The sequence below is a fragment of the Staurois parvus genome, unplaced genomic scaffold (assembly GCF_062004578.1).
Source record: "Staurois parvus isolate SC_StPar_1 unplaced genomic scaffold, SC_StPar_1.0 ptg000195l, whole genome shotgun sequence".
NCBI lineage: Eukaryota > Metazoa > Chordata > Amphibia > Anura > Ranidae > Staurois > Staurois parvus.
The window spans coordinates 11,373,747-11,388,145 of NW_028317991.1; the positions used below are offsets into that span (position 1 = coordinate 11,373,747).

Genomic DNA, 14,399 nt, shown 5'->3' on the forward strand with positions numbered 1-14,399 from the left:
TGGCATTCTATTGTTTGCAAAAAATAGTAAGAAGAATGACTAAAAAGTTGTCATTCCTTTTGCAGACGTCAGCTCATCTAATAGTTTTTCTACAACAATTAGATTTTCTTCCAAAACAGAAAAAAAGGCATCACTGGACTGTGTAACACACACACGATATCATTGTGTGTGATAAATAAAATTATAATACAGTAGAAGCCCAAAACAGGTAAGTACTAGACCATTCTAAGAGAATCACAGTGGGGCCAATCCTTTTAGGAAGTCAGAGAAAACAAGTAAATTTAAATTAAGTTGAACAAGAGGGTCATCAATGTGTCTGGACATTAAAACTGACATTGGGACTAAAAATTAACTTAACGATACAGCAGACGTTTCCCCAACTGGATACGATATCAGTTTCATCTATTCTACTGCAAAGCACCCCAGAAAACTCAAATCCTATGGTGCTCTGGCATGCACATTTTGATGGGTTCTTATGGTTGAGAACTTGGACTTGCCTCCACTGTTGGCCCAGAACTGTAATAGACTGCTTCACTGGTCACTACTACGTCAGGAGTGGATAAAACAAGCGTTTCAACCAAGAAAGCAGTAATTGTATTCAAGAGCATGCTGTTTTAAGGGTTCCCATAGTGCTTCAAAGTGCCTGCTATGGCATCTGAACTGGTAATTCGGCAACATATATTCAACTTCAGGTATACTTGCATATTCTTGTCCAAAGGGCTCTTTCCAAGGAATAGGTTAACTTTTTGTTTTCCCATTTTATCCCAGAGGTCTGTTGTGTCCCACAGAGAAAGATAGGAATTTTACATTCACCAGCCACTCAGATGATTTGGTTTTCTTTCCTTTCAAGGCGCTTGTTACAGTGCTACTGTGTTCTGCCTGCAGGGGGTTGGGCGCAGTGAGCCTTCCTGGCTGGCAGAACACGCTTACTGCTAGCGGTTATAGCCGCCGGCAGTTTTCTATGCCAAAAATCAGACAGGCTGGTTGTATCCAAGTCAATGCATTGACTTGGGTACAATCAGCCTGTCCATACATGTATCGAAATTCGGCAGGTCCCTGCTGAAGCAGCTAAAGTCGATGTCGGCTTCCCACTTCTCTTAGGCCTACTACATTTGTCCGTTTAGCCACATACACTGGATTCCAGTGGCAAGAAGCAGCAGATACTTGCAGCTGAAATGACAGGTGCATGTGAACAGCGGCAGCCACTCAGCCTGTACAATGTATTGACAGGCTGACAGCGGCCATCATTGCTCTCCTGTAGCCGCACACAAAGCAGTCACCCTGTGGTTAGGGACGAATGTCCGAGTTTGGATGCAGTCAGATGTGTCCAGGCTTCGACATTCCATTCTTAGCTGTGGGTAACTGCTTGCTTTGCGGCTACATGTGAACAGTGATGGCTATTGCCTGTCAGTATTATGTACAGGCTGGGTAGCCAGCGCCATTCACATGCACCTGTCATTCCAGCCGCAAAAATCTGCCAACTCTTGCTGCTGGAATCTGATGAATGCAGCTAAACCGGCCATGTGAAGAAACCTTAAAAAACAAAAAAAATAATTAGTCACTATATCCAAGTAAAACACACACATTGAGGGTCATATTTTATAAGAAGGATTTAATTATCTATACATGTAGTTGATTGTAAAGGCTGTATTACAGTTGTTAAAGCTGTAGGTTTTTATATATTTATATATTTTACATTCATAAAAATACTGAGGTGCGGATGGACATGGAGCTTTAGCAGACAAACAGTGCAGACAGTTGGGGAGCCATTTTGTAACAATAAGAGTGGAGGGCGGCCAACACAGAACAAGGAAAAGGTTACAGCCATGACTACAAAGGCTCAGTCTGGGCTGTATCCTATTTTCCTTCATCTCGTCACCTCAGACTAAAGCATTAAAAGCAGAGGCTACTGTACCAAGAGACAGATAAATGAGGGTTACATACAGCACATTACAACATTTTGAGCTTCTAAAAATGACAAGTTCCACAGTCTAGTTAAAATAATAATAATAATAATAAAAAATATGTAAACATTGCAATTAATTCCAGGTTAAAATAGTGTATACATTCTTTGTCCTGATGATGACAATGAACAGCAAAAAAAAAAAACCCCTTCACTGACCGAGGGGGGAGAGGGTACGCCTCTTACTGACCACAGAAAATGTGACTTGGCCTTTTATGTTAGTACTTATTTGGGAAATGTAAATAGAATATATACATATTTATGGCAGTACAAAAAACAGGGATGTATGTCTTTTGTGTGTATGTGCAAAACAGAAATAAACGGATGAAATGTTCACTCAAAGTATTTAAAGGAGTTTTCCAGGATTGTAAAAGCATCAAAATAGCTCCTGGTCCTGCCCATTGCACTGCCACCTACAAGTCAAATGCAGGAGTGGAATTCAATCACTCAGATTTAAAGTGACACTAAACTCTTAAAATAAAAAAAAAAAATTCAAGTATGTGTTCTTAAAGTAAACAAGTACCTTCAATTGCGCTCAGCCTCATTCAAATCTCTTTTTGCCTGCTTTGATCTGACTCCCTGTTCGAGGGTGGCTAGGTTTGTCTCCATGGTCCCATCGTATGTAGGAACGCAGCCACCCTCTCTTTCTCGCCCTCGAGATGGACTATGGGATCTACAGTGTGCAGTGCGAATGACCGCAACTAACATGCACTGCTCATCCCAAACAAACGGATGTGATGAAGGAAAGGAGAGGTTTGGGAGCTCTCAGAAGACGTTACAAAAGGTAGAAAATAAAACACAAACAATTTCATGAAAAAGGTTATGTAATGGATGTGTACAGATTTAGAGAGGAAGATATTTTTAGTGTCACTTTAAAAATGCTCTTTCATGCCTATTCATATAAGCAATGTCAGGGGGAATGCGCTTTTGCAGAGTATGACAATCCAAAGCAACCATGACTTGCTATGGGTTACTGCACATTGCAGTGGGTCTTCACTGCAAAAAAAAAAACCTACCAATGGTAACCTATTCCTGATTTTGGAGAGAAGTGTGGGATTTCAAACCGCCGCCTCTAAGACCGAGAACTGATTGCTCAGTTTGCAGTCTTCAGTGATCAGAGAGCCGGTGACTGTAAGTCACCGGCTCTCTGCTCTACCCCTTCAGCTGAGCCAGCTGCTGGTCAGGATTCTGGGTGGAATCAGACATTAAAGTCAGGATTCTGCCAGTCTGGAGTGGCTGAGTGACGTCAGCCGACAGTAGACTTTAGCACACTGTCAGCTGAATCTGAGCTTTTGCTTTACTTCTCCTTTAACACTGTACTGGCTTAAAATTCACACTATGCAGACACCCCTGGTGGTGACTGCATCTCTCTAGGCAACATTTGGAGCAATATGCACTGTTAACAGATTCTTTGTAAGAAATGTCATCTGAAAGTAGCCTGATAAGACTAATTGCCACTTAATGGTATTTGGATAATTTGGTCTGTGATCACAGTACATCTAATTACCTCCACTAAGCAAAAGAAATCAACTGGAAAGAGCTACTCGTGTTAAAGGGTTAGGTCACCTTTACCAAAAATCTGCCTATGTGAATAAGGAACGTCTGGAGATAAAAAAAACTGTGCAGGTTTGACTGAAGTTGAATAAAGCCCTTGTTATAGGTGAAGGCCATTTACATACCTCATGAAGTCTGACTGGAGTACTCCCAGGACATTGCCAAGTTAGGCCTAGCCATTACTGCTCACCTTCTGCATCCCAAGAATGAGATCTCAAACAATGAGCTCAGAGCTTACTGCATCAGGGGAGAGAAAGAGTGTGTGATGGAGTGTGAATCAGAGAAAAGCTCCCTCCTGTGATGGGGGAGATGAGCAGTAATGACTAGGCCTCACTTAGCAATGTCCTGAGAGTATTCTAGTTCGGTTTTGGGAGTTATGTAAATGGCCTTCACCTATAGCAAGGGCATTATTCAACTTTAGTCAGAGCTTACAGCTTGTTTTTATCTTCAGACGCCCCTTATCTCTATAGGCAGTTTTTTTAGTAAAGATGAACTTACCCTTTAAACTGATAGGTAAAACAATTGTAAAATAGTCAAGTATCCTGGAAAATCCCTTTAAGATTATGATGCTTTCAAAACTATTCATATCTTTGTTTCCTCCATGATACCTGTATTACATAACCCATAATGCCAATTTCAAACCTTTCATAGATAAACACCTAGAGAAATCAGACTGCTCAATTTCCTCAATGGATTTCAGACATACGGATTCCCAAGAAAGGATGGCCTTTTTCCAACTCCAACAACCTCTAGGTTTCTCAGTAACCAGTCCATCAAAAGATCCCAGGTCCACCCAAAACCACAGAATAGACCCAATATGCTTGGTTTTATGCTGTACAATGTGACTGCATGACCTGCATATATTTCTATGGAAGAGATAACAAGGGACAGTTTTCTACACTGATTTTCAGAAGAATGTGTTAAATCCAATATATTTGCAATAGAGGGTGTGGGTGGAGTGGTGATCTCTGATATCCAGAAGTAGCTTGTCCAGGCCTAGCCAAAACACAGAATATACCTTTAGGGTGAATTCATCCTTGAAGTCATGTATTATATAGCTTAACATACCACTGGAGGATAACCAAGACACATTTTGTTTTTTCTTTTAAAAGGAGAGCCCCCCTCAGATAAAAAAAATAACACATTGCACGTAAAGATACATTTTAGCTGCTTGTCCTTATACAAAAATGTGCTAATTTTGCATTGACAGTCTAATGTAAACCAATGAGTTGTATATGCCTTCTATAAAGATGTATTTTTTAAATGACACGGATTTTAATTATTTAAAACATATAAAACTAACAGCGGAAATATGAATAAAACAAAAATTAATTAAAATAAAATATTTATGGGTACAATTCAATAGTACATGCAGCATTCCTTGATAGTGGGTCTTTTTGCACTGTGAACAAAATGAAAAACATTTTTTTTCCAATTTGAATAACTTTATACTTCGGAGGGTTATGTGTTCAGATCTAAAGGGTCAAACTGAACAGCACCTTTATGAATCTGTGATTTGTAACTATATACTTTTTTTAAAGTGACGGAGAAAGCCACAAAAGGACCCACTATCCTCTGTACTCTTTGAGCATCAATTAATTATTTTATTTTTATTTTTGCTTCAGGATCAGCGGATACAACAATATGGTCACATGCATCTAAATGGAAAAATGAGGTAAAATTTCTGTGCAGCGGGGTCTTCTAGTCAGAAGGCAGTGGATGATCATGCTGGTAGTCACATGATCAAGGCTGCATCTCCCATCATCCCTCTGGGCAGTGATATGGGGATAGTGGGTCTCTTTGAGGACTTTCAAGCCTGAGAAGGGGGATGGACAACATATGATTCCTAGAAAAAGGAGGAAAACAACACATAAGCAAAAACCAAAATGAAAAGGGAAAAAAATAAAACCCACCACACACTACAACAATGAACTCTACATGATGCAAAAGAAAAGTAAAGGAAATGAAAACCAGCATGCTATACACAGGGAGTGATATGAAACTTGTATGAATAGAGAACTACCAGGAAAACCGATTTACAGGAAGCATCCTCATGCACACTGGACATTTTTACAGCGGCTGTTTTTTGCTTTTGCCGTTTTTTTCTACAGCCAGTAAATCCCCCAGCATGTTATCCTATGTGTTCATGCACACATAGCCTGTAATCAACGTTTTTTGCCAGGGACATTTTTTGGCTGAAAAAAAAAAAAAAAAAACAGGCAAAACTCTGAAAACTGGCATTATTGGACCTTTTTTGACCAAAAAAAATTATTTTTTTAAATAAAAAAAACCACTAAAAATGCCAACGCAAAAAAACGCAGCTAAAGGCTACTGCAAAAACGCTAAAAACTCAAGTTTTTAACGTGACTTTACACAGCTAACGTTACCAGAGTTATCAAAACGCCTAGTGTGCATGGAGCCTAATAGGGTCAGTCCCAAACTATTACATTATATTATGAGTTGATGCTTGATAGTTAAACTGTATGTGAATAGTAAACATCAAAAGATGTTCACTGCATTATAGGAGAACATTCTTTAATATATATATTTAATATTAAAATAACTTTTTTTTTTTCTAAAGCAGTTAAGTGACCTCTATTAAGCGGCCACAGATGGACAGATTTTCTTTACTGCAACGAGTTGCAGGAAAGAAAAACATTTGATTCATAGTCAGTGTTGATGGGGGAATCCCTCCCGTTGCGCCATTGTGTTCTAATAGCAGGGACCCTCCCTCCCCCTTCTGGGAGAACACAGTGATTACTGCTAGCAGCTATAATAGCTGCTTGCAGCAATCGCATGTACAATCCAACAGGCTGGTTGTACCCAAGTTGATTGATCGATCAACTTATGTACATTCAGCCTGCCCATACACGGCTCGAATCTCAGCCAGTCCCTGCCGAACTGGCTAAGATATCAACAGTCTTCTGCAGGTTTTACTTACACTATCCATGGCTAACAAGGGTGGGTGAGGTGGAAGATTTGTGAGGATGGTCAAACATCACATCTGCTCTTTGCTGCCCAAGGTGTGCCTCCGGTTGAGTGTACAAAGTCTATAGATGGGAGCAGATGACACTCGAAGAAGGGCAAGGCTAAAGACAGGTGAGCAAGTGGCAACACAGGTTGACTTGAAAACTGCAGGCTTGCTGTGCTTTTGCAAGCTGTCGTACTGTTCCCTTTGCAAGCTGAACTGTTCATGTGTATCAACGCTACCACGGGTCTAACCCGCAGACAGAAGTTATATCACAAGGGAGAAGACTGGCATGATCACTGGGTAATTTTGGATATTTAAAAAACAAAAAAGATGGATAGTTGATACAATGTTTTTTATGGAGTTACAGGATTTTTTTTTTTTCAATTGTGCTTTCACGTACAATTTAAATCTCCAACAGTTCTTAGATCTCTTCAGGACTGCAGTGAACAAGACTAAGGCTGGCCATAGACGACGGGTTGCAGAAAATAACATTTCTTGATTCCCCCATCAACACAAGTCGGTGCTAATGGGGCTATCCCTCCCGTTGAACTATTATGCTCTCCTGGCGGGAAGATTGTCCATGGCGGGAGAACACAATGATCACGGATAGCAGCTATAGACGCTGGCAATTATCGTATGTAAAATTCCTTGGGTACAACTGGGGTACAATCAGCCTGCCCATAGATGGTTCAAATCTTTGCTGGCTGCTGCTGAACTGGCCGAGATTTGAACCATCTATGGCCGGCATTAATTCCTGGGTCTGCACATCTACTGAAGTCATTATATAGTGTTTCCACTCCTCCAGCTGGATTTGTAAGTTATTTTATATTACGAAAAGTACAAAAGGAGGATTGGTTACCGTACACTGGTCAAGAACACCAAGCCCCCAGGATGGGTAATAAGATCTTACTTTTAGAGCCATCAAGAATTCTAAGAAATCCCGTCTGACTCACATCACACTCCACCTATAACATTTTTAGTTGAACTGACCCTTAAATGTTTACAGCTAATGTAGGCATATATTAAAATGATAACCTATAATTCACTTATTAACACAATAATTCTGCATTTATTATACAATTAAGCATGAAGGGATCTTCAACTAAATGAAAGCACAACTCTATCATTTTCTAGATATTAGCTGAGCTATCCTGGACTGTACGTGTCTTTCATGTATTTAGTGTGACTATGAAAAAATAGTCGAGTGTTGACTATTAGCTGTCAATGGGTAGCAGTACAAAGCACCACATTAGTGATAAGTATTTGGTAAAGGAACATATTTAAAAACACATCTCATGTCTACTGTTCCACCAAAGCATTCTGTCTCAGTTTGACATTATAAATGGATAATTTAAGATCTTGTACACGGATAACCAAACACAAAGGGTAATAAACACTACCCGCAAAGCTGTCTATTTTTGCTGGTGAGGCTCACTAGATCAGATCTTTCAGTAAAGTGGGAGATGCATTTAAATTTCTCTTCTACTTTTATTTTTCTATTTTTTTCTTCAGAATACCATTCAGCCATACGTTCCACCAACAATTCATTGAAACAGAATGTGTGTTCTATTCTCTACTACATATTGTTGTGGTGTGCTAGACACCTAAACCATTAAATGTTTTATTATCAATAATGCTTTTAATTCTGGTGATTCTGTTCTATGTCCAATTTTCACAACCAATAAAGAAAAGGTGATCTAGCAAATTGTCAAACCAGATTTTCAAAAATTACATGAGGCTTAGATTAAGCAGAATATCTACCCTAGACCTTAGAGAACTCGTGTCTCCCCACCTGCTGTTCATATGTCCTGCACAACACAAAATGATCTTTACAGCTGAACTCCAGGATAAGCATTGCCATGTGTATTCTTCCACAAGTCTTAGTGTGCTTTGTGTATTTCTTCCAGATCCTTTAGGTAACCCAATGTGAAACTTTGCTTCTGTGCGGGAGCTTCCTGTAGTAAAAGACTGGTCACTGTTGCACGCTCGCCTTGTGCAGGGTGTCTGGTCTTGTCTCCGCCCCCTCCTGAAGTTTTCTGCAGGCAGCATGTAGTGGGTGGGCCTGCTGGGCCCCTCCCACAGCTCTGCTCTCTGCACGGTCTATGTATGGCACAGTGATGATATCACTGCTACTTTTACAAGAGTAAAGCGGGTGTATAGAGTGCAGCTGGAGTTCAGGGGAAGGGCACAGGGTATTACTATTTGGCACAAATACTTTTTTATTGCAGTGTTAAGCTTAAAATAATGGTTAGATTTTTGCTTTGTTAAACTTGCGCCATTTTTTTTTAATACTACATGAAATTTAGAAATCTGTAGATTAACCACTAGAGGGAGGCTCTATATTTAATCCAGCCCTTCCTGCTTAACATCTGCTGATGTTAAATATCAGCCAAACTAAATTGTGTTCAATGAGTAAGCTCATTTGTAGGCTTGTATTGTCAGAAAGGACAGTAAGTCACGGCCACTTTGTAGTATAGCAAAACTAGAGCCAGAGCCTAAATCTGGCCATAGATGGATCAAAATTAGGCCGCTTCAGCAGTGGTTGGCTGAATTTTCGAGTCTGAAGTCAATCATTATATCAATTTCTGCTGAATGGGAATGTTGGAAAACTATTTTCAATCACTGGCTGCAGCTGCTGATCAGTTTATTCTAACAGCGAAGGAGTCCCGGTGTCAGAATACAGTGTCACAGCGAGGAGGATTCATCTATCCACCTTGCTTGTGTTGCATAAAGTCATCTATGGCCACCTTGAGTATGTGATAAGCAAATATAGTTACCTCAAGGTATGTAATTAATTATAAAGTAACAACCTTTCAAAAACATTAACAAATGCTGACAAAATGAAATACATCAAGCTGGCCTCTTCTACAACTGAAATATCCCTGGAGAGATTTTACATTCCCTTTAACAGTTGTTTATGTAATAAAGTCATCTAATATGATTTAGCAAACTAAGGCTAACTTCATCCTATCAAAAACTGGTATTTCTGTATTGGGCAGATGCCAAAAGGATAATTCCTGAACTAACTTATTATACCTCTACAAGGCTCAGATAGTTCCAAGCTCTGACGTCTGTTTTCTCATTACATTTTAAAGTTTAAGAACAGGCAAGGCCTGCTGGAATTTGTGAAGGACAAGACTGAAGAATCCAACAAGGAGACCTTGATTTGATTAACTATAAGCCGTACAAGAACATTATGGCTGCAAAGAAAAAGGGAACCAGAAACATACAAATGGGTGTTTGAAATAACTGTAGCTTGTGAATAAAATATTAAGTTGGGACCTGGCTTTTAAATTGTGTGCAAAATAATTCTAATTAAAAAGAAAGATTAGTCTTCCACCTATCAATGGAATGCATTACTCTTTGGTACCAAGCAATGGAAGGTCACATGATATGAGTTCTAAATCTAGTGATTAAACAGTTGGGCTATGGTCATGTCAGCACTTAAGTGGAAGGTCGTCAAAGAGACGGGTAAAGCAGCAGAAGACAAAGCTTTGATTTCTGCAAAGAGCCGCAGAATCACAGCAATGCTGCATGTCATTAAGAATAATAGAAAGGCCATAGAAATGAAAGTAGTCCACCCTGTATGTACTCACACTGTTGGCTGGGGTCCATGTCTGTGGTAAGCTTGACATAGTTGGAAGGGAAGAGACCCACTTGACCGTTCAGTTCACCTTTCCACCAGTCTGGATCTTCTTTGTTCAGTACGTTGATCACCTGACCCTTGGAGAAGGCCAGCTCATCATCATTCTGTGCGATGTAATCATACATCCCAATAACCTGGCATGCTACAAAGAAAAAACACAAATCATGGTCACTCACAGGCTTTTGCGATGTTCATTTTCATTTCTGTGTACTGATGGGGACACACAAGCTGCTTTCCAGCCTGTGAGATTTCTTCTCAGGGTAGGTTGTCAAACTGTTTATGTACTAAGGTTAACAGAGACCAGCTATCACGCCAAATCACTGTCTTTAAAGCCAAAGACAGAGACTGTCAAATGTCTCAATCAAGTGCTGAACACGATTTCTAAAGATGTGATATGACTGGGACTAGAGAGAAGTTTATCATCTATACAATGGCAGCTTCCACCAAAGAGTTGTTAGATATTTAGTATGACTGATTCTCATACACAGAGCACAAAAGTACATCCCACCCACTATACATTACCTTTGAAAAGTCAGGCTACACAATAGTTTGTCTGGTCAGAAATTGGAGTGTGGTGGCTCTTATCATCCACTGTCTTCCCAGATCACTTACAGACTCCAGTGATGAGAACTGTGTCATAGTTAGTGGCTCTGTCCTTGCCAACCTTAGATTTGAAATGTATTTTACATTATTTGTAATGTACAGCGCTGAGCGAACTATTGGCGCTTTATAAATACTGTATAATAATAATAATTTTTAAACAGAAGCAACACCCAAATCTCTAACAAGGTGAGTGCTGTGTCCTTTAAACAACTGTGGCAGATTCAGAAGGTAAAATAAGTATTGAACACGTCACCATTTTTCTCGATAAATTTCTAAAGGTGCTATTGACATGAAATTTTCACCACATGTCAGTAACAACTCATGCAATCCATACATACTGTATAAAGAAACAAAAAACAAATAAGTTCAGAAATTAGTTTAAGTGTAATAAAATGGAATGGCACAGGGAAAAAGTATTGAACATTCTAACAGAAATTTATTTAATACTTTGTACAAAATCCTTTGTGGGTAATCGTAACATATAGATAGTCAGGCTGAAAAAAGACAAAAGTCCACCCAGTTCAACCATAAAAAAAAAAAAAAAAGTTATAATCCTATACCCACAGTTGATCCAGAGGAAGGAAAAAAACCCAGCAAAGCATGATCCAATTTGCTCCTGCAGGGGAAAACATTCTTTCCTGATCCCCCAAGAGGCGATTGGATATTCCCTGGATCAACTTTACCTATTTAAAATAGTCCAGACCTTTTTTAAAGCAATCCACTGAGCTGGCTAGAACCAACTCTTAAGGGAGTCTATTCCACATTTTCACTGCTCTTACTGTGAAGAAACCTTTCCGTGTTTGGAGATTAAATTTCTTTTTCTCCAGACATAAAGAGTGCCCCCTTGTCCTCTGTGACAACCTCAGGGTGAATAACTCTACACAGAGTTCACTATATGAACCACTGATGTATTTATACATGTTGATCATATCCCCCCTTATGTATTATACATGGAGATCATATCCCCCCTTATGTATTATACATGGAGATCATATCCCCCCTTATGTATTATACATGATGATCATATCCCCCCTTAATCTCCTCTTCTCAAGAAAGAATAAAATCATTTCCTCTATTCTTTCCTCATAGCTGATCTCCTCCATGCCTCTTATCAGTTGGGTTCTTCTTCTCTGTACTTTCTCCAGTTCCCCAATGTTCTTTTTGTGAATTGGTGCCCAAAATTGAACTGCATATTCCAGATGAGGTCTTACTAATGATTTGTACCGGGGTAATATGATATTTCTCTCTCTGGAGTCTATACCTCTTTTAATACAAGAGAGGATTTTGCTCGCTTTAGAAACTGCAGCTTGGCATTGCATGCCATTATTAAGCATCTACTGGAACTCCCAGATCCCAGTTGTAATGACAACTTCAAGGCACCTCCTGTATGGAGAAACTAGTCACATGCATTGCTCAGGTGTGATTTTGGCCCATTCTTCCACACAAACAGTTTTAAAATCTTAAAGGTTGCGTAGGCCTCTTCTATGAACTCTGATCCAGTGGCAGAACTACCAGGGACTGGGCCTGGAGTTCCCCTGTAGTTTGGGGGGGGGGGGGCCAAGCAATGTTGCCGACCATCCATTGTCTTCAAAAATCTCCCCTGAAGAAGCCTGTGAGGGTGAAACATGTAGGGAGTAACTGCAATTATATAATCAAAGTTCGAATTTCGGTTCCACACTTCGTAATGAAATTGTTTTTATGTTTTTGTATTTCTTTCTTTGTTTAAAAAAAAAAATCTGAAATAAAATTATATATGTTTTTAATATGTTTGGTATTCATGTTCTTGCACCCTGAAAGTCCCATCCTTTCTATTGAATATCCTTGTCTAAATGTTGTGCAGCAAACTTCACACCAGCTTCAACATGCTTTTGTCTTCAGCAATGGAGTCTTGCGTGATAAGTGCATACAGGCCACGGTGGTTGAGTGCATTACTTATTGTTTTCTTTGAAACAGTTGTACCTGCCAATTCCAGGTCTTTCTGAAGCTCTCCACAAGTGGCCCTTGGCTCTTGGACAAATCTTCTGATAATTCTTTTCACTCCTCTGTCAGAAATTTTGCGAGGAGCACCTGGTCATGGCCGGTTTATGGTGAAATTATGTTCTTTCTACTTCCGGATTATGGTCCCAACAGTGCTTACTGGAACATTCAGAAGTTGAGAATTGCTTCTATAACAAATGCCATCACTATGTTTCACAACAATAAGGTTGCAAAGCTCTTGAGAGCTCTTTGCTTTTTGTGTGACACCTTTGTAATGAAACCTTTTCATAAGCCATCAGTTGATACTGAACCAGCTGATATTAATTTGCCCTTCAAGGGGCAGGATTGCTCTCTAAATACTGATAGATTTCATCTGGTGTCTTGACTTTCCATGCCTTTTTTGCACCTCCATTTCTTCATGTGTTCAATATTTTTTCCGTGTCATTCTGTTTTATTACACAACTTAATTTCTGAACTAATTTGTTTTGGTTTCTTGGTATGTATGGATTGCATGAGTTGTTACCGACGTGGTGAAAATTTCATGTCAATAGCACCTTTAAAAATAGATTTACCAGAAAAATGGTGACGTTCAATACTTATTTTACCCGCTGTATATAGACCTTTGATTTGAAACACAGATTTTACCACTGCAGCCCCAAGAGATCTAAGAAAACAGTGGTTTAAGTCTCCAGCATCCACTGAAAATAGAAAAATCATTTTTGAGTACCCTGAGGCTACAGTGAGACCATCCTGGAACAAGACAAATTAAAAGGGAATCATGGTGGCTAGAAGGCAAGCACTATTCTTTGATCTTGTGTATGCGTGTATCTGTAGAAATACATGAGGGAAAATAAATTTTAAGCATCTCTAGGGCAGGGGCTTAATTTATTGATTCTCTTTGAAGTGCTATGGAATTTTTCAGTGCTATTCAAATACAAAAAATAAGCAAATGACAAACACTTATATGGCTTTGGAAGGACAATTTCTATTTCAAAAAATATTTTATGTTCTTAAAACTCCAATAAAAGTCTCCAACAATATTAGGATAATATTAGAGTTATAAAAAAAAAAAAAAAGGTAAACACAAAGGCCAGTGATAGCAGACATGAGTCAGCAAGTGCTACATTTAACACTTTCATTTTAAAACTCATACCATTAACCTGGAGAGGAGGAGCTATGGGACCCTGGTGCAACAAAAGAGATATTTAAAGCTGAGCTCCCTCCAAAAAATTAAAAGTCAGTAGCTACAAATACTGCAGTTCCTCATTTTTAATATAAGAGCACTTACCTGTCCAAGGGGTCCAGCAATGTCCTCACCCGAGCCGATTCTTCAATTGGCTTTGGGTGCTGGCACTGGCATCTTCAGTAAGAGGAACCAGAAGTGAAACCTTGCAGCGCTTTGTGATTGGGCCGCAGTCTTCTGGGACCTGTGAAGTGCCTCAGAGGACTATGAGGGTTAGGAGGGGGGGCTGAACTTCTGTCTCAGATCGCCACGGCAAACTGACCCAGAAGTGGGAGCGGGTACCTGTCAAAACCAGGTGCCCCCCCCCAAAAAAAGTGCCAAGTGTGGCAGTGGAAGGGGGGAAGAGGCAGACAAGCAGAACTTCCCCTTTTGGGTGGAGTTCCACTTTAAAGTGGTTGTAAAACCTCAGGCATGAAATATGAACAATGCAAATCCTTCTGTA

The 14,399-nt window shown here is 39.6% G+C and overlaps 1 protein-coding gene across 4 annotated transcripts in view; it reads right to left on the bottom strand.

Annotated features, from left to right (window-relative positions):
* ITSN1 (intersectin 1) overlaps positions 1-14,399 on the bottom strand; it is a 221,290-nt gene that overhangs the window by 54,043 nt on the left and 152,848 nt on the right. For all 4 annotated transcript variants that reach the window (XM_089677961.1, XM_089677960.1, XM_089677958.1 and 1 more), the window contains one exon: positions 10,085-10,276. In XM_089677961.1, the coding sequence (XP_089534087.1) occupies positions 10,085-10,276 (192 nt within the window). The remainder of the gene's footprint in view (positions 1-10,084; positions 10,277-14,399) is intronic.